We start from the raw sequence: 20,341 nt of genomic DNA, 5'->3' as shown, positions 1-20,341 counted from the left end.
ATATTGGACTACCAGAGGGACAGTGAGAGCACGGTGAGTTTTGGAGATTGGAGAGGAGCTTTATATGGATGAAAACCAACTATTTTAGCTTTGAGGCAACTCGAACAGCAACTGAGAAAGTGCAACCCCAATGGAAAAATTGCCACCATTTGGAAATGCAGATATTGTGACCGTATTTGGAAACACTCAAAGATATTTAGCTTTACTGATTTCTAGGTGGGGGTTGTTAGCAGTAGGATTAGAACCAATAATTATGTACATCAGGTAATGAACTGGCAGCGCTGTGGGGAACCTTGTTTGAGCTTGTTACGGTCTCTAGCCAGTTGGCTGCTATACAATTATTCCTTCTCGGCTTCAAATAAAAGATGGTGCAAGAATGAACAAGAGGCTAATTAGGCTCTGGGCTGCCTTTCTGTTGAATGTTGGACGTGTCGCTTTTTGCGAATGCCAAGTGCTCTGGGAGGTGTGCCCGAAATCCTAAACAGAGCGGCGTGGAGACTTTCGACACCCCCTTCCGCACGCTGCGTCGCATGGCTTACACTTACGAGAAGACGGGGCGATTGCCATCGCGTTGACGTGTGGAGTTGTGAATGAGGGATTGCAGACCTGGTACAGGCAACTCCCAGCAAGAAGTACAGAGATGTGTTGCTGAGGATGCTTCACAGTGCTGCCGATCGTGGGCATGGTGATGTGCCTGAAGGCCAGCGAAACACCTCGTCCCTGCTGAACAGACCCTCTGCCTCTCGGCTGGATGGATTAGCTGGAGCACAGCGTTGCACTAATTGCACTTCTGCACTGGAACTGCCTGGTTGGCTTAGAGCAAAGGCAGAGCAAGCTCCTGGCTTATCTCTCCTTGTCCACGTGTGGTCTAAAAATTGTCCTTAGTTACTACACTGTAAGGAGCAGTATTGGGGTCAACAGTGTGGACACCAGCTAGGGCAGGGGGACGCTGCTACCGTCACAGAGCCCAGCTCCGTGGGCATGCATTAATGCTGGGAAAAGGTTTTGGATGGAAGGGTTGCATGGACTCATCCGGCCCTTACCCAGAGAAGGAAGCAAAGCCTGGCCCCAGGGGTTATGTTTGCTCCAAAGGTGGGTGGGAAATTCCTTTCTCCCTTCGCTGCTTCCCCTCCCCGTGCTGTTTGCCAGCCCCCTCCGTCCCGGAGCTGTTGTGGCACCAAGCCCAGGTGCTCTGGTAGCTGTGGGCACGAGAGCTGGGGTGGTTCTTGCAGGTGACCCAGCCTAGAAACGTGCTTGAAGGTCTGCAAGAGACAGCAGTAAAAGTGCTTTCACTGCTGAATCCTGCAGAGAGAATTCGCAGCCACCTTCTGAGCCCTTGTGAAATGCATCCAGACTCCTCTGAAATGAAGGATGTAAATGGAGAGAGGAGAAGCAGAAACTCTTCAGTATAGTCTCAATTTACTGCTGGCCGAGCTGGAAGATGGTTGCCAGAAGCCTCAGGGTCTGAGCTGTACTTGCTTTCTAGGCGCTGAATACCACACATCACAGATTTAAGGCCAGTAAAAGCCATGATGGCCAAAAAATCATGGAAAATGGCAACCTTTCTCCTACAGGCTTGAACTGGAGAATTGGCTTTGAGCCCTGCAGTGTTTAGTACTTGTAATACTGCCCCAGACAACGAGGGTCAGGGCTTATGCCTGATCCAGACTTTTTTTTCCCCCCTTCCTATACCCGTTATTGCATCCTTGCAGCTAAGCAAGGATGTGCTCAGCCTGAAGGGTGCCCCCGCTCTGCTCTGCTGTGAACCTGGAATCAGGGACCCCCAAGAGTTGTGTGTTTTCACAGGTGTGGGTTTAGCACCAGCCTTGCATTTTCTGACTAACAAATGTGGTCTTTCTGTTGTTCCTCCCCATGGCACGTCCTAAATCCATCCCGGCAGGTAAACCGCATCCGAACGAGAGACTTTGACTGCTGTCTGGCTGTTCCCCTGATTTCGGAGGCTGGAGATAAGCTGGACCTGGTGATTAGCCGAAACCCCTTGGCACTGGCTGCCAACGCTCCCCTGGAGGGGAACGGAGAGCTCCCGGCACGGGTGGCCCGTGGCACCGAGGTCAAGGCAAGCATCCAGACGCTCTGAGCAGCGGGAGCAGAGCAGACGGTGCCCGGGGCCTCTGCTGAGCCGTTGCGGTATTTGGGGTGTTTTTCCTGGTTTTTGCACTGGTATTTGTAAATGCTCTGTGTACCATAACCTGCAAGTGGGGAGGTGGGTCTCCAGTTGAGCTGTCACCTGTAGACCGCCAAATATTGCTGGGAAGGTCGGAGCTGGATGCGCATCTCGGGCCGTGGGCAGCGCTGGCGATGGGATGAGCTGCCGACGGGCGGAAGGAGCATCCACAGCCATCCCCCATGGCAGGGCATCCCGCTGCGCCCCAGCCGTCAGGGTGTGCAGGGTCCTGCCTCCGACACCCTCCTTACCCTGAAGGCCTTGGCCATCCTATAAACACACATGGTGCTATTATGCTTCTTGTTTGCTCAGTTAATCGCATACACCAAGACTGAAACGCCTTTCCTTTTCTGTTGTGCTCAGCTCCATCCTTTAAATACTCCTGATAAATTGATTTCTGCAGCCCCTTGCACTCCCGGTGCAGGGCTGTGGAGAGCCCTGGTTAAAAGACATTTCAAAATGTGCTTGAGAGTGGCTAGATGCAATTCTTGTTCAAAAACTGATATTTGCAACTGCCTCCTGCCAGCCCCGTCCATGCTCTCCTGCCAGGGCTGGCTTGCCCTGTGGTGGGATGAGGCACCTTGTCTCGCCATCGATTCAGATGAGCAATGTGGTTACCTGCGCTGGAGTAGTTATTGCAGAGCAGAAGGCTGTACCCGTGGCTAAAAGCCTTGAATACCTGCCCAAATCCCCAGCCACCTTGTTCGTCTGGGCTTTATGGAGATCTCTTGCTTGCAAACCTGGCCTGTGCCTGCAAGTAAATAGCAGAATAGTGATCTTCCCAGGGCTGTCCCTGATGGTTTGAATTAAGAACACCTTGTTGTCTCCCGTCAGGCAGTGGCATGAGAAGCCCTTTGTTAGTTGGAAGTTGTGTGTCCTGTGTCCTGCATGGGCTGGGCAGCGTGTGTGCCCACGGGGGTTCGGCTGCTCGCCCCCAGTCCACCCGCCTTCGCCTGCCGCTGGACCCTCCGTGGCTCCGCAAGCATGATGCCCTGTGGTCGCTCCCCTCCCTCCCCAGAGCCCCCAACCCCGCAGGGAAGAGGGGCTGTGAGGTTTGCATCGGTTTCCTCATCTGCCTGCCATGTTTCACGTATTAGCACTTTATGATGATGTTCATGTCCCGCTGGTGGCGTGAGCCTGGCATTGCTTTCCCCGGGAAGGCTCGGGCACGGCAGAGACGAGGAGCTCGCTTCATTGGGGACCCGCAGCCCCAGCGCCCACCACCCCCGTTCCCTGCTCACCCTTTCGGTTCCCCCGTCACCACCTGCGTGCCGGTGGTGCGCGTAGGGTGTCGGATGGGTGTACGCCACACGTTTGTCGCTTTGCTGAGCCAGGACTTGTCCCCCCACCATCCGTTCCCGAGCCCCTTTGCAACTCTGTCCCTCCGCCGTAGCACCACATACCAGGGTGTTTCTTCGAGACACGTGTCCGGCCCCATCCAGCTTTTTGTCGTTGTAGCCATTTTCTCTTCGAGTATGCAATATCCCATACCATTGCTGCCACAACTAGATAATGTGCCATAATTGATACTGTGGAGCATTGACAGTGCAGCCGAAAGTGTTTTTATATGCAATATTATGAGCAGTGGAAGCTCCCGGGGGCTTCTCATAGGTTTATAATGAAGACTTTTATTAAAGGCTTTAAAAAAAAAAAAAAAAAAGAGGAAGAAAAACTTGGTCCTTGTATCCCTTCCTATGCATTTTGAATGATATGAAGATGAAATGCATTACTTAAATGTGTATTTTTATCCATATATTAGAGTGTATTCCTTGTAAAGTATTTTTATATGCTAATTTTCTTATGTATCTATGAAAGCACAATATTTAAAAGTACAGCATTTCAAATAATATTTTAGTCCTGTTTTGGACCTATTTGTAAATCTCTGTATTTAAATGGGATTGCAATGACTTTGATTTTTTTTTTAAATTAAATAAAAGCAAATGAAATGCATTCATTCTGGTTTGTGTCCCTTTCTGCTGGAGGACGATAGTGAGGCCACACTCTGCTTCCAGCTCTATTTTAACTTGCCAGGGGACCCCCAGTTAAGAGACACCTCAAAGGACGAGGGGGAGGGCACGCAGGGGATTTTGCTGGGGGGCCACTGCTTGTAGGGCTACCAGCGTGGGGCTGGGGTTGTCCCTTGCCACCGCCCGGCAGCGGGAACGCGGGCCAGTCGCTTCCCTCCTTGTGGACACGGAGGCACTTCTGCTGTAGCTCTTGGCGATAAGAGCTGGAGATGACCATGCACATGGTTACAGCATCGCTTGCAGCTTCACTTGGCCACGCTGGAAATCTCATTGCGTTAAACCTTGGCTGCTTCATGACAAAACACCAATGCAGCAAAGTGCATGGTGGCCGTGACGTGGCTGTGGCAGCAGTTGCAAAGCTATGGTTAATCCCTGGGGATGGATTAGGAAAACTGCTGGAGGACAATGTGCTGGCAGGAGGTGGCCTGTCCAGTGCTCAGCACCCTGCAGCTGTAGTGGGGTGCCTTGGGGAGCCACGGTGTGGTAGCCAAATCATCCCACCTCTGAAACCAGATGTCCAAAGAGACAACTGCCACGAACGCAGAACATAGTTCCTTGTGTCTCTACGTTGAGGATTTCTTCCCTGCACTCTTACAAAGGGGTTGGGGGACCTCTGCGCTCCCAGCACGGGCAGCGCCGGCTGGGATGCTAAGGCCACAGGCAATCTGTGCTCACTGGCAAGGAAAGGGTGAGCCGGGTTTTGCAACCCTTCATGGCCAAGTGGGTAATGCAGGAATTTTTGGAGGTCTGAGCATGGTATGGAAATGCTCCTGGTTAGACCTGGAGAATCATTGCCACGTAAACAAGCCTTATCTGCCATCTCTGGCCGCCCTCCTGGGGCACAGACTTCAGAACGAGGCCCTTCACACGTTTGGCACCGGGGAATTGCCAAAGCCGTGCGGAGCCAACCAAGGTGCTGGGGCGATGGCAGGTTTAACGCGAGCCCGTGCAACGTGACCGAGGAGGTTTCGGTGCACACACCAGGCAAAAGGTTAGCACGGTGCTGCTCCCCTGGTATGCGCTGCCGGTCGCCTCAGTGGGCAGCATGTCCTTCTGCCAATGTCACCTTGTGTCCCACGGACCTCGGCTGAGGGAGCCGGCCACAGCCACGGGCGGGTGGCAGCTGCCCATGGCAGGTACATGAAGCCCTTCGGCAGCAGCTGTCGTGGTTTAACCCCGGCTGGCAACTAAGCACCACCCAGCCGCTTGCTCAACCCCCTGCCCCAGTGGGATGGGGGAGAGAATCGGAAGGGTAAAAGTGAGAAAACTCGTGGGTTGAGCTAAAGACAGTTTAATAAGTAAAGCAAAAGCTGCACATGGGAGCAACGGAAAACAAGGAATTCATTCACTGCTTCCCACTGGCAGGCAGCTGCTCAGCCATCCCCAGGAAAGCAGGGCTCTGTCATGAGTAATGGTTACTCAGGAAGAGAAAAACTCCATCACTTTGAACATCCCCCCCTTCTGTCTCCTTCCCCCAGCTTTATACGCTGGGCACGACGCCGTACGGTGTGGGATATCCCTGTGGCCAGCTGGGGTCAGCTGTCCCAGCCGCGTCCCCTCCCAGCTCCTTGTGCCCCCCCAGGCCCCTCGCCACCCAGGTGGGGTGAGAGGCAGAAAAGGCCTTGACTCTCTGCAAGCCCTGCTCAGCAGTAACGAAAACACCCCTGTGTTATCAACACTGCCCCCAGCACAAATCCAAACCATAGCCCCGTACGAGCTGCTGTGAAGAAAATTAACTCTATCCCAGCCAAAACCAGCACAGCAGCTCATGACACGTAGTGGCTTTTTAAATTATTTATTTGTTTATTTATTTTATTTTAACCTGAGGCATGTTGCAGTTGCTGACTTTACCGACGGGAGGAGAAATCCCTGCCAAAGTCCTCAAATCTCACCCAGCAAAATAACCAACCAAGCCAAAAAACCCCAACCCCTCCAAATAAAGACAGCTGTGGTGCTAATCCTGGGCATGGGTGCTGTATCCTCAGCAATGATTAGGGCCCAGTGCGCGAACGCTGAGCAGCTTTACTTTTCACAAATAGTAGCCACCTACATGCTGGGTTTTTCTTTCCCTACCTCAAATCAGGACTTAAGGAAAGCCCTCTCTGATTTAACCTTCACCTGCTTGACTGAACAGGCCATCAGCAAGCCTCAAATGACCAGTCCCATACACCAGGAAAATGAATGTTTTGGGTTTTTTAATTTTTTTTCTTCCTAGTGGGCCTTTCTAATGTATTTGAACCCCATGGTAGTGGTGCCACGCAGCCAAGATCTGCAGCAGCGGGCAATGCCCTGGGATGGGCTGAGTTGGGGTGGCTCAGCCCAACGGCAAGAGCTCCCCAGCAGTAACTCAGAAAGCTGCACTCATCTCCCTGTGCCCCGTGAAGGGGCCAGGGAAAGCTGGCGTCTGCAGGGACAGTCTTGTGAGGGCATCAGCGCTCTATTTTCAAAGAAAGAAAAGAAAAAAGAGGGGAAGTGGAAGAGCACAAACAAAAAAAACAACAACAACAAAAAAGGGCTACTTTCTCATGGCCTTGTAAGACTCAGCGCATGCCCTACTGCACTTGATGAAGAGTTGGTCTGGGGAAAATAAAGTACCAGTGAAGTAAGGCCGGGCAAGACTGAACCGCCGTGGGCTGGGACAGCACCGACCCTTCTTCCCACTCGCCCAAAGTCATTGCTGAGGGGAAAAAAAGCACAACAAACTGAACCGCTGTTGATGACCGGGGAATGGTGTAGCTTTTGCTGAGCAGTGCTCACACAGCATCAAGGCCGCCTCTGCTGCTCACACTGCCTGGCCGGCGAGCAGGTGGGGGGCACAAGAGCTCGGGAGGGGACGCAGCTGGGACTGCTGACCCAAGGGACACCCCACACCAGGGGATGGGGACTGGGGAGAAATTGTTTTCTTTTGCATCACTTGCTATTCTTGGTTTTTTTTTCCTCTTTGTTGTGTGTTTTTTTTTTCCCTCCCTTTTTTAATTATTAAACTGTCTGTATTCCAACCCACTAATTTTTGCACTGTTACCCTTCCAGTTCTCTCCCAGTCCCACTGGGTGAGGGGGTGAGCGAGCAGCTGGGTGGGGCTGAGCTGCCAACCAGGCTGAAACCATGACAGACATGGCGTCAGACAGTGAGCTGGGTGCATATATATATATATAATACATATATATATATATATATACACACATACATATGTATGTGTATATATATGTGTGTATATATGTATATAAAAAGGAAAAAAATATATATATACACACACAATATGAATATTTTATAAGGACAAAGAAACCCAAAGCCACCAACCCCACAATAAGTGATAGGTTTAAAGGAAGAATTGAGCTACTCAAGGACCAAAAAAAGGCATCCAAGAGCATAGCTGGTTTATAAAGGAAAGTTTTTATTTTCAGTTATAAGGTGATTACAAACTCATCTAAAAAAGCAAAGATGACTTAAAAATATCCATATACATTTTATTTATCTAAAAAGCAAAACAGAAACTGCAAAATACAAACATTTACCATATACACAAAGGCTAGGGGTTTTTAGGATTAAATTACACTCCAGGATTTTTTTTCAAATACAAATATTCTGTTTTGGAACACACAAAAATGTTTTAAAATGTTTTAAAAAATATTTTAAGGTGTGGTTTTTTTTTAAAAAAAGTTCAGATGACATTTTTAAGGAGGCCATCGTCGCCTCCTCGCTGTATGTGCTACTCATCACATTACTGTAGTCACAGTTGCTAGGAATTTAAATAATAAAAAGAAACCACCACTGGGTTTTTTTAGCCAAATACATCAAACAAGATGGCCCACCTCTTATAATGCGAAGTCCCTGGCCACGTTATCAGGTAACAATCACGACATTACACTGGAGAAAAACAACATCCTATTGAACACCGAGCACTTCGGAACAGTACGGGGATGCTGCAATGCTGAGAGACCACCGCTGGCTTCCACAACAGGAGCAGATGAGAAAACGAACGCAGCTTGCCCCCAAGGATATTTTTTTTAGCCTCTCAACATGATTTTGCCACTGTTCTCTTTTTTTTTCTTTATATATTGAAAAAAAAAAAAATCAAATCTTTTAAACATCTCAACTGCAGAAGCAGATGATAGATTTAGAAACAATATGTATCATGCTAACATGTACTAACCTACAGGCCTGAAGCCTTCCCCTGCATATGCACGCACACAAAAGCACACATGCACAGCTCCTTAGCATAATCAGTTCACTTTTTTTTTTTTTAAAGCTATGTTTTTCCCCATTATTTCTTTTGATTTTTTTTCAAGTCGGGCCACATTTTCCCTGTGCTGCAAATGGCAAAGCGTGCAGCACCGTCCCACTGTGCACCGCAGAGCCAACCCATGGGGAGGAAGCCTCCAGAAACTCGCTCCTTCTTAAAATGTCTTTAATTTGCTTCACTCCTGAAGCTCAGGGCTGTGTAAAGCTTGTGGTGATTCAATGCTGACACTGTTACTGATTATTTCCAATTAAGACACAGCAGTGATACACAAAGGCCATGTCTGCGCTGCCATTCAAGAGCCCAGCAACACCAGCAGGGTCAGGCTCTTTTCCAGTTGCAAGCCCTGTTGCTCAAGTCTGCCACCTTTGATGGGGACGGGGAGTGATTAGCCTTCTTAATGTTTTCAATCTGCAAAATTTCAGGCTCGCCTCTTTTTTTGGTCAAATGGTGTCTGAAGTTTTTTCTGCTCTTGTTTTAGGACACGAATAAATTGAAATCACCAAGTCACAATGACAACTGGAAAAACCACACAAAAAATCGACCATTTCTGTTTATTTTTTTAATAGAAACAAACAAATTCAGTTTGTTTGTTTGTTTGTTCTTTTTTTTTTTTTTTAAAAGCAGAGAAGCCTTATCCATGCCCAGGTGTATTTTTGGCTGGCAGAAAAGAGCCATGATCCAGTGGAGGGTGCAGGGCTGGAATGGGCAGTTTTCCAGCTGGGGCCAGTGCTGCTTATGCTCAGGTCTGTCTTCATCAAGCTTTCTACTAAACTCAAACTGACCAGCGATACCAACAGAAAATTTTTGTGACCAAAGTATGGAGCTCAGCGGGCCTTTTTTGCACTAGTTTATGGGGTTTTTTTTGCGTTTCAAGTGTCACTGAATCAACTGAATACTTTCTTTCTTAAGCTTATCTTTGATTACAAGAAATAAAACGAGCTACTAGGGTCTGACAGTTCCTGACCTTTGCCCAAGCAAATATAGAAATACACAGCTACACGTCAATCCCAACCACAAGGCTTCGGATGCTGATTTTGGAGAACACAAGTCCGAGGCAGCTGCCCGAAGCCATGTCACACCCAGCCTCCCCCCAGGAGCCATGTGGCCCTTCCAAGGAGCCAGGAGAGATTTCAAGTCCAACCTCGAGGCATCCTTGGAGGGGGCCATGCTCCAGGACTTGGTCATTACGCTCCCTCTTTCACCACCTCCAAGTTAGGAAAGGCCACTCGGGCACCCTGGCAGGTTGGCTCTTTGCAGGCAAGTGGTGCCTAAACCTTCTCAATCCTCATCCTAAACAGCTCTGCAAGACTTACGTGCATGAGCCTAGGGACAGAAGCGACGTCCCCACTTGTGTGCATGCATATGAGGGTGAAAGATTTCATCTATTAGTCTACTTAAACACTTTTTTTTTTTTTTTTTTTTTTTTTTTTTACTGGAAGTGAGCAACTTCCATTGAATCTCCTGGAAATGATGTCATGGTCATCTTTCTTCCAAGTGTACTTGAGCTGCTTAACTTGTCCACTCCATTCAATACACAGCTTATTAACATTTTATATACATTATGCCTCCATGAGTGATCCTGCAGTGACCACAAGCCGTGGAAGCTAATAATCAGTTATTCAAAAACGTTCAAATCCTTCTCCCACAGATAGAGTTTTGGGGTTCACACAACATGCGGGAGCTTTGAACCCAAGTGTGACAAGCATGACCTCACTGAAACTGTAAGTCTCCTTCGCAAATAGAAGCAGACTGGGAGGAGACTTGTAAAAGGCCTAGTGAATGGAAACGTCCGTGTGTCTTCAGATCTTCCAATTGTCTAACGCTGAGACAGAGAAGAGGAACCAGGAGTATCTGCAGTTGAGAAAGGAGGATGCACAGAGGACTGAGAACAGCCGCAGAAGCTGCTATCCTGACGCTGACATTGAAGGCTCCGCTGATGGGTGTTGGGGTTTTTTGTGTGTTACAGCAGCCGTAAGGCTGCACCTTTTTTTTGTTTTCCTCTTTTCCTCCTCTCCCCAAGAATAGCTGCAAAAACCAGTTTTTCTGAGCTGTTTCAGCAAACCATTCCTAACTCCCCTCCACGCCAGGAGCTGCACTGCTGCTGCGGGGCGACCACGGGCGCTGTTCTAGATGGCAAAACACAGCTGCGAGGCTTTTGTATTTTCACTTACAACACAAGAACAAATCCATTGTGGCCCTACTATCTCACACTTTAAAGAGGACTTTTCTGAGTGTGTGGATCTGTTTGGACCAGATGAAAAGGAAAGCTACGGATGAGAAAGAAAATGAGAACAACAACAATAAAAAACAGTTCTATTTATGAAATCCTACTGTTTAAATACCAGAATACAAACTACTGGTAAAGTCCCTTACAATAGATGCCCATTCAGTGAGATCATAACTAGTGACAGGTGAACTGAAAAGGTTCGGAAACTTGAGAAAAATGGGAAACAGGTTGGAAAATCTTGTGGGGTAAATGTTCCCCTTTACATTTCTACTCTATCTCTTGATTTCAGTTCAGCTGGAAATCAATACTGCTGAAAATCTGCCGTTTTCAAGCCCAGAAGGCCCCATGAATACAAAGGTACATGAAATATGAAAAGTTGTGGGTTTTGTCTTGTTTTACTCTGGTTTTAAACTCAGGGATCTGGTTCTAAAGAGCTCATGCCAAAACTGCACTAATGTTTCCCTGGATCCAAACCAGTTCATCTATGACTAGTCATGATATTTTAATATAGAGTTCCTCATTTACATAAAACAGGTAAAATAGGTCACAAGTGTTTAAACAAGTCAATTAGGAAAAAAAATCAGTTGTATTTGCAGTCAGAAATAGGTAGAAAACACAGACTTTTTTAAAAATATTTTTTTAATAAATTTGGCAGAGGATCACGTTGAAACGCAAATTTATCACCAAGAGAAGTTCAGAAATCTGATAAAAGTGTTAGGAAAAAACCCCAAACTGTAAAAATGCGAGTGTGCTCATTGGAACTCAAACCCCAGACAAAACAAGAAGAATTAATTGCATTTTTTTTTTGGAGGGGAGAGAAGAGGGGAGCGGGGAACTGTCTTCCAGAAACAAGAGTTCCTTAGCGCTTCGTGCGTCCCAGCCCTCCCTCGCAGCCATGCTACAGAGCAGAGCAGGGCCAGAGAAGCTGACACAGAGAACGCTTCAATGAGGTTGTTGCATATGTGCGAGACGTTTTCACTCGGTACATGGAAGCGACTGATTTGAATGGCACAGTTTGTATCGAAATGGGGCTGGGTTCTGGTTCTCTAGTAGTTGTACTTTGAAAGGTGTAGTATTAGCCCTCTGGTTCTTAACACAGAGACGCTCTCCACAACGCGGGAGACAGCTAAACACCCAGCTGACTCGCCGGAGACATCTTTGATGGAGCCAAACCATTATTTTTCCCTAACTAAAGCTTGTCTCAGCTCTACAGCATGAAAGTGATGTGCAAAATATATCGTCTCAAACGCAGTTGTATAACAATGTATATATATATAAAAAAAAAAAAGAATCAAGCATCAGTGTTTCATGTGCACTCACAGAAACCATTAATTTAGACCCCCCTAACCTGCTACTGCCTCTTCACCCCGGCAAGCGTGCCTGTTCAGTACAGACACTAACTGCAACTCAAAAATGAGGGTCCAAGCTGAAGCCCACTAAGAGAGTTATCTTTGATTAGATTTCCTTGCATTTGATGGTTAAAGGCTATTAAAAAAAAATAGCTCTATGCATATTTCTTTATTTTGGGCACATTTGATGACACCCACTGGCTCAGAGAATTCCTCCAGTGACCTTTGGATGGCTATTGCCACTGGCCCAGCAGGTGACATCAGATGTTTGCCATCGCCAGCTGTGGAAAAGTTTCATTTATAACTCTCATAATACAGCAACCAGAAAAACAAAACAGAAGCAATTCTGCCGTGGCTGGTTTTGTTGCTGCAACTCAGCTATCTGATGTAAAAAAGTGTACAAATTCAAACTAGAAAGACTTTAAAAGTTATAGATGCAGCCACTTTTTCCTTTTTTTTTTTTTTTTTTTTTTTTTTTTTTCCCAAATTATTTTGGTCCATCTCTTAAGTTTTAAATCACCCTTTTTCTGTTACAGGAAAACCAACAAGCTAATCAACAAGTGTTTGTACTGCTGCGGCCAGTGAGCCCATGGGACAAGAAAAAATAAAGTAACACTACTGGGTAGGAATGTTAAGAACTGGATATGTTCCTGTTCAAATGACAAACTCTGCACTGACAGACTAAGCTGAGAGCAGAGTAAGGAGATACAAACCCTGCTTTTCTTAAGCATTTCCTCTAAATACCTTCGGATAGCCTAACTGTGGTATCATAAGAAGAAAAAAAACCTCTCCCTCTAATACAATGCCCACAAGAAAAGGCTGAGTTTCGCCAGAGAACCTGTTCCCAGCACAACCTGCTCAAGTTTTTGTTTTTTTTTTTAAAAAAAAAAAAAAAAAAAGGATTTTGTCCATGTTTTGGACAGTCTTCGGGGAGCAATTCCCCATGGAAACATCCACCTGGCCCACACGAAGTGGAACCCCCATTCCCACACTCCTTGTAGTGGTTTCTCTTCCCTCCCCAGTCTAACCCGGAACGGTGCGCAATTCTTTCCGACGTAATACAAAACATTTCAGTGTTATATGTTCCCTTTGCTTTAACTTAAAATACTGAAAGCCCTGTTTCTTCAGCAGGTAAGATTCATAAGCCTGCCACCCTCCACCCCCCCCCCCAAAAATAATAAAATTACAGTTTAACCCAATGATGGGCAAGGAAACTGGGGGCCCGAGGTCCACTACTGCTATTTAGCAACATGGGACAAGGGACTCGGTCCGTTTGTCTGTTCCCCCAACAGTAACGACCCCCCCCAATAAATAAATAAACTGAACTTGGCAAAGCGTTTTTGAGATACATGGATGAAAAGCACCTGTTTGCTGAGTGATATTATTATCTTCATTACTATTATTATTAACAATGTGTCTGTAATAAATACCGGTTACACCAGGTGTAGGTGAGCGGTTTTGTTCCTCCTGTTGGGGATGACCTGGTTTGTGTTCACCTTTGGACGCTCAGAGTCCAGAAGGGATTCTTTTATTTTTTCTGCTCGAAACCAAAGTCCAATAATTAACTCGCAAACAAATGAGCAAGCGAATGTCTGTGGCACCCAGAAGGCAGGTGCTGCTTTTGCCCTCTCGGCTCCTGGGCGCTCACCCCTGCTGCCCCAGGGACAGGCTGCCCTTCCCAGTTTGCAGAATTCAAGTTTACACCAGTGCCACCACACTAAAATATGCTTTGCTGGAAAACTCAGGAGCAGGTACTCAGCCTTCCCGCTCATGCACAAACAGCAGGCATTTCACTTAAGTAAAAAAAAAAACAAAACCCAAAATTTTAAAAAAAAGAAAAAAAAAAAGAAAAAAAAGAAAAAAAAAGAAAAAAAAAAAAGAGTGAACCATGCCAAATCCTCCAAATGCCTTCCTAAAGTCCTGCTCTTGACTGTGTGACAGGGTCCCAACGCCGTGCTTGGGAGGGACGGCTGCGAGGCTTTTCACACCCAACTTCTCTGCCTCCCTCACAAACTCTCTGCTCCAGCTGCCCGGCTATATCTTTATTCAGGGACTGTGCTAAACATAACTGTACCCTTTCCCTAATGTGACCCTGAAGCCTGTCGTTTACCACAATTGAACCAGAGGGTGGAAATACTACACCTTTGAAAATTCTCTTAAAACAGCGTGGTTTTTTTAATCATATCTCTCAACAGAGCTCCTTCTGTGTGTTCTGTAGGTTACCCTGCTCCCAACCATACCAGCACCTAAAATTGCTTTCTGAGACTTGAATGTATTGCTGGCAAGACAATCAATTCAAGTGGTAAGGTGTATAATATTTAGAGATAAAGATATATATATTTAAAAAAACTCAATAATAGTAAATTCCTGTAATATGTCTAGTCTGATATGAAAGCTCTCCCTCTACGGAGAGACATCTGCTGTGATTACCTTACAAAATATTAAAAAAAAAACCACACACAAAAAATAACTTTCTCTGTGAGAAATAAAAATAAATCCTAGTGCAAATATAAAGCTCTGTAAACCTGGTCCTATGAGAATCTATGGTTAGTAAACGGCAGTTAAAGCAGGTTTATCCTCTCACAGAGAGAGCTCACATCATGGTTTCCACAATGATATGAGTTGGCTTGATCAATCCGCCATTCGAAGTTCCATTGGGGCAGAAAGGGGTGCCACTCTCTGTTTCTTTGGACCACCGATTCACTTCCTTGGGGGCAGCCACCGCTTTTATCCTCTGAAAGGAAGAAGAAAAGCAAAGGTGAGAAGACCAAGCGGCCCCGGCGTCTCCACGTGCAGGATGGAGGACGCGGGGACTTGGGCTGCAGAGCACCGCGTTCAGTTTTTGCTCTGCCGCAGAGCCTGATGTGATGCAGGCGAGTCAGACGCGAGCGGGCATGCACGGCGTTACCCCGCATCCCGCACGCCGGGCTTTCGGCGCTGCAGCTGCTGCTCAAATTACGTGCGCTCTCCTTCCTCATTTAGAAACAGCTCTGCCTTTTAGCCCAGCTGTTCGTTGCCAAGTGGCAACTCCTCTCCTACATCTCCGTTCACAAAGGAAGAACTAAATGGCATCTGACCAGTGTTTACTCTCTTTCCTTTCCTAACATGGTCTTTGAGGAGTGTTTTGGCTACTTTTAGACTTGTCTCTCAATAGATGGTGACAATGTAGGCAGGAAAATAAACACTCAAGAAAATGCTCTGGCCACAGCTGAAAAAGACCATTAACACTTGGAGGAAAACAAATGCAAGCCTTTGTGCTCTGGGAAATGTTCTTTTTTTATTCTATTCTCTCTTTTTTCCTAACCCGAAGTGTCCCACTTTCTCCTCCAAGAATACCCTGGGCTGCATTTAAAACCATCTCATTAGGCAAAAACAAAACTAATCTGAAACCTTAGAAGAGAATTGCTAAGTTTCGTGCTTGCACGGTATCCAAAAACTTTCCACTGGAAGAAAAACAAACCAGGGGAACCTGTGCTGACCTGCGAAGGGTAAGAGATTGCCTGCAAATCCAAACCTGAGAGAATCTGCACTGTCAAGTCTGAATCCGACCTGAAGTTTTCCAAATATCGGGGCAATCTGGATCCAGTGTTTTGATTTGATTAATTAGGAATAAAAAAAATTAAAAAAAGCGAAAACGTGAAGCCCACTGGCAGAAGGGTGTGACTTTTATTCAGTCCCCCGGAGTGAGGGCCATGCCTGAGAGCCACGCGATCCACAGGCGGATCTGAATTTCCCTGAAATTCAGTGAGCAATTAGACAGCCGGGTTTGACTCAGGTCTCTCTCTCTCTCATTTTCTCAGTGATTTGTAGGATGGTACTGCCTCGTTCCCGTGGGCGGGAGAAGAGAGATGGGGCACTGGGAAGCACCCCAGTCCTTGAGCACTTGTCTGCACATGGAGGCAACAATCTGCCAAGCTAGAAACTGCAGAAGTGGGACGCAAGTAAAATCACCTGGTGTTTGTCTGAGGACAGAAGGCTTAGTGTTTGCTCTGTTTCTTCTGTTTGCTCAAAGGACAGCTGATCTTTAACACTCTTATTTGCATTCACTGCAGGAGAGGCACCCAACTTTGCCCTACCTGGACAACACGGCGGTTTGCCAAGCATTGTGCTTATTTTGTATAAACACAGTGAGTTAAAGCTCCCTTTCTCCTCTAGACAGACAACTGGCTGCTCTTACCTCAATGAGCGACCCATCTGACTGTATGATGCGGATGACCATCACCATAGGGATGCAGATCATGGAGGAAAGGGCAAGAACCCAGCCCAGGCCAATTGCCCAGTCTGGGTATGTGTAGACCTTGTTGTAGGTCAGTGGTTTGTACTTGGCCAAAGAAAAGATAAAGCACCCCTGTGGATGAGAAAGGAAAACAAAGTGAGGCTCAAGAAATGCTGAAAGCAGTATGGCTCTGGTGCTACCACTGGCCCCAAGGAAGACAGGCAGTGAAAGGCAGAGCTGATAGATACCGTATGTATTTTAAACCAATGGGGAAATTATTCTGCCATTCAAATAATTGAAAGAGCATCTGCCTCTGCTTATAGGTAAACTGTTGCTTGACAATAGGGTGTTCAGCAATGGTGCTGAAGAGCTGCAGTACATTGCCTGTTCTTTTTCAGGGCTGAAACATTTGCTGTACATTGCAAGAAACTTACTGGGGTGTTCCTCCCACCAAATGAAATACTTTGAGCTGAGTGTCTGCCTCACACTGCCCAAGCCTTTTTGGTAAAATGGCCCAGTAGTCCTATCACTTAAAGTATGGACTTCTCTTTGGAGAGTGAGTTTTCTGTGTCATGAATGTAATATTTTGCTAATCCTAAGAAAAAAACCCACTCAAATGTAGACAACTGCAATTTGCACAGGCACAGCAGAGAGCTGTCACATTAACAGCTGACATCTGAGAAGATGATGCCTTTGAGGGGTATGTTCAAGCCTCCAGCAGCTCTTTGCAAATTGGTCTCTGAATGCAACAGCCTTCACTTGAAGAGAAGCAGTAAGAGGCGGCTCAGAGCTGCTACGTGGAAGACTTGAAAGAGCCTGGGTCAGTACTCACCACGCAAAGAACTGGTGTGATCACTATCCAGCTCCATTTCATCCAGGGACCAGGTCTGTATCCAATCATATCCTCAATGGCATCATAAATATTATCAGCGCCTGTAACGGATAGTGAGCGCATTTATCAGAATCGAGCATACAAAAGCCCTGTAAGGACTGTAGGATTACAGCTGCTTTCCTAGCCCCCCCCCCCAAGGGGTATTTAAAGGGAACGTGAGGGTGTCAGATGTATTGTTCAAATGCTTCCCGTGGCTGTGAGGTTTATGATTTTTCCCTGAGAAGCTCAAAGGTTGGGGGACTCTCTCATCCTACGCACCCCTCATTATTTCGATGCAGGAGTGCAATGCTAATCCCTCCTGCCCACTCCTCTCCCCAGACCCTCACTGATCTGGCCAGGAGGATCACCATGGGAAGGACACAACAGCAAACGGTACACCCTGCTTCTACAGAAATCTGACTGATGCAAAATGAAGGCTTTGTTTGTTTTGCTTTCCTAAGGAGATGGAGCACATGAAGAATCAGGGCAATGACCAGTCCTAAGCAGCAAACATCTTCTGATCATTCCTCGGCTACCATCTCAGGCAGCTACAGAGGCTACTGTCAGACCTTGGTAGCCAGCATCGCCTAAAAATAACGGACAGAATACACTTCTCTGTCGGTTTTTTTTTTTTATTTCCTATTTGGTTGGCTTGCCCCTTACAGACATTGCAGCTTTGAAAGGAAATTCTCTGAGAGACAAACAGAAATTTTCACGGCTGGCCAAACTTTCAACTCTCATCTCTAAACTTAACACATGTAAATGCTTAGTTGTGTCTTTATTAATTAGCAATGGAAAAATACTCATTTTTTGTGTGGAAAAACACTGGAGGCTGGCTTCATCCCAGACGCAAATTTGTCTCAAAGAGGTCAGTGCAAATTTGTATTAATGTCTGTTGCTGGGAAGAAGATTCTGGGGCGGCTGATGATTAAATGTTTGGCTAGCAAAATTGTCACCGACTCATCAAAAGGTATCAGATGAAAGGATTCTCACTTACCATAAACCCAGGCTACAGCAATACATTCAAAGAATGCAACCCACAAAAGGCATACACCACTAGCTGCATAGTAGTCAAAGAGTTGAAAAACATACATGCCACCCTGTAAAAGAGAGACGCCATGGATTAGGATCCAACAGGAAAAAACCTGAGTACTGCAGGCTCAGCTCCCAGTAACATCTACCGACATATCTTAATGACTGCTGTCTAACAAGAAGAAATATCAAGCAAGTAAGTGAGGTAAATATTTGGCATTACCTTCCCCAGAGAACATGCATGTTTACTACATGCATCCAAACAAGACGACGATTAAACAAAATTAAGGCACTTAGTATAATCTACCGAGACACTTAAATCTTTCCTTCTTAAAAGTATTTTAGGATGGGCATTGATAGAAACAAATGATGTAAAGAAAGAATAGGTCGCCTCCTAACATTAACGCCTCCAAAACACTAAAAATGGAAGTCAGTTCATCGGGAGGCTCTTCATTTATGAACTGAGTGGAAGGACTTTTTTAATGAGAATAGTTCATTTTTTTCTTTCCAACTCTATTTATACTATGCTGTTAGACTCTTTGCTCTCACTACACTGAACTATATATACCTGCACTTTTACTTGAAAAACTGTGTTTGTTAGGCACCTCCATTGCTGGTGCTATTTTAATTCCCACAATCATGCTCTTCCAGTTGTTTTTAAAATCTGGCTTGGATTTTATTTTGGAGATAAATATCACAACAGTGCAGCCACTGGAACATATTCCCGTCTTGTTTATACTAGAATAAATCCAGGGGTATTTAATTGATTCAAATCTGTGTAACCAAGATAAAAATCTCTTTCCCTGCACGCACTGGATGGATTCTTAATCTGCTCTGCTGAAGGCTCCCAATGTGTTCCATCATTTGGAGCCAGATATTAATATTCATACTCATGTTGATTAGTACCCGAGATCAGATTGAATTTAATGAGATTTCATTTCTCTGTTCCTCTGACTGAAAAGGGGGGAATATACAGCACCCTTTCAAAATGCTTTCAGATCTAGGGATGAAAGATGCTCTGTAGATCTAAAGAGCACTGCTCCTTTGAGTGGCTAATTCCATGCAGTCTCATTCATAGCTAAAATAGGTCTCAAAACTGGGTAAAAAAGAAGGCAATTTCCAGTACCGGTGCTACGTACCTCAGTCACCATAGTTAGTCCCAGAAGATAGCTAAGGAAACATACTATAGCGATGAAGATTTCCCGTCGGTAACCCTTCCTTAGGAAGGATGGGTGCAGATCAACTAATGACGTGATCTGTCCTTCAACTTCAACAAACTAAAGGGGAAAAAACAACAAGAAAGAAACGTGACTTGAAAATTACCCGCCATGCATTTTATCCGGGCTCATACTTGACCAAAGGCTCCACAGCAAACCCCTGACTGTACTCCGTGGCAAAATGCTGCTCCGAATAAATACCTCGGAAGCCATTGCTTTGTAACCCAGAGGCTGAAGCGTGGGGGTAGTTCTCAGGTTGGAACAAGCTTTCAGAATTGCCGTTCATTTCCTAGCAGCCTTACAAACTAGCAAAGGGGCTCGGTAAATGCAAGCCGCAAGGATAAAGGAACTTAATTTGATGACAGGAAGGCACTTATGTGGCTTTTATGTTGTAGCTGTTCCAGATGAATACAAGATGTATGCTAGAAAAGAGGCAGAGAGAAACACTCAAAAAAGCCTAAGCTAGGAGAGCACCTCCCAGCCTTTTTTTGATGTGCCAGAAAACCTCACAGGTACTAGTCAGGTTAATTCCACAATTGGATATAATCCTACTCTTGGGTCTGCTCGTGAAAATCCAGCCAAGGGAAAGCAGACTTTGATGTGAAATAGCAGCACTTCTTGACTGAACTTGTCTTTTCTGAACCTGTGAGCAGAGTACCTCCGACGGAGGCTCTGGGGTACTTCTGCAGCAGGAATGGAGCTGTTGATACAGCCCCCGTACAAAGATCTGGTAAACTATTTGCATGTGTAAACCAAAAATGAAGCTCTGCATAGATGAGCTAAAAATCTCACTTTATCTAGCTTCATGATAACTGTATTTGTACTTGACGTTGAAAAACTACATGTGTAACCTGAGGAAACCAAACAACCCAAACTGGATTTGAATAAAAGTTTAAAGTTAATCGAAAACCAGATGCATTTCACCCATGGAGAAAAGTGACTACTGAACTGCGCCTAAACAAATCCGAGGAAGG

General features: G+C 46.0%; 2 protein-coding genes across 19 annotated transcripts in view; one reads left to right on the top strand and one right to left on the bottom strand.

The window, feature by feature from the left end:
- GRIP2 (glutamate receptor interacting protein 2) overlaps nucleotides 1-4,005 on the top strand; it is a 149,331-nt gene extending 145,326 nt beyond the window's left edge. For both annotated transcript variants that reach the window (XM_009469835.2, XM_087744646.1), the window contains exon 24: nucleotides 1,901-4,005. In XM_009469835.2, the coding sequence (XP_009468110.2) occupies nucleotides 1,901-2,098 (198 nt within the window). In that variant the 3' untranslated portion in view covers nucleotides 2,099-4,005. The remainder of the gene's footprint in view (nucleotides 1-1,900) is intronic.
- Nucleotides 4,006-7,586: 3,581 nt separating this feature from the next.
- SLC6A6 (solute carrier family 6 member 6) overlaps nucleotides 7,587-20,341 on the bottom strand; it is a 118,134-nt gene continuing 105,379 nt past the window's right edge. For 14 of the 17 annotated variants that reach the window (XM_087745201.1, XM_087745199.1, XM_087745202.1 and 11 more), the window contains 6 exons: nucleotides 19,290-19,427; nucleotides 18,116-18,218; nucleotides 17,080-17,180; nucleotides 16,209-16,379; nucleotides 14,629-14,765; nucleotides 7,587-10,722 (listed from right to left, as the gene is read on the bottom strand). In XM_087745201.1, coding sequence (XP_087601327.1) covers nucleotides 10,668-10,722; nucleotides 14,629-14,765; nucleotides 16,209-16,379; nucleotides 17,080-17,180; nucleotides 18,116-18,218; nucleotides 19,290-19,427 — 705 coding nt within the window. In that variant the 3' untranslated portion in view covers nucleotides 7,587-10,667. Of the gene's footprint in view, nucleotides 14,766-16,208; nucleotides 16,380-17,079; nucleotides 17,181-18,115; nucleotides 18,219-19,289; nucleotides 19,428-20,341 lie in introns of all 17 variants that reach the window. The other 3 variants (XM_087745198.1, XM_087745196.1, XM_087745195.1) reach the window with 2 other exon arrangements.

Source organism: Nipponia nippon, unplaced genomic scaffold, assembly GCF_047370975.1.
Source record: "Nipponia nippon isolate SJK-2023a ecotype South Korea unplaced genomic scaffold, ASM4737097v1 scaffold_9, whole genome shotgun sequence".
Lineage (NCBI taxonomy): Eukaryota > Metazoa > Chordata > Aves > Pelecaniformes > Threskiornithidae > Nipponia > Nipponia nippon.
This window is presented reverse-complemented; position numbering and strand designations above follow the sequence as displayed.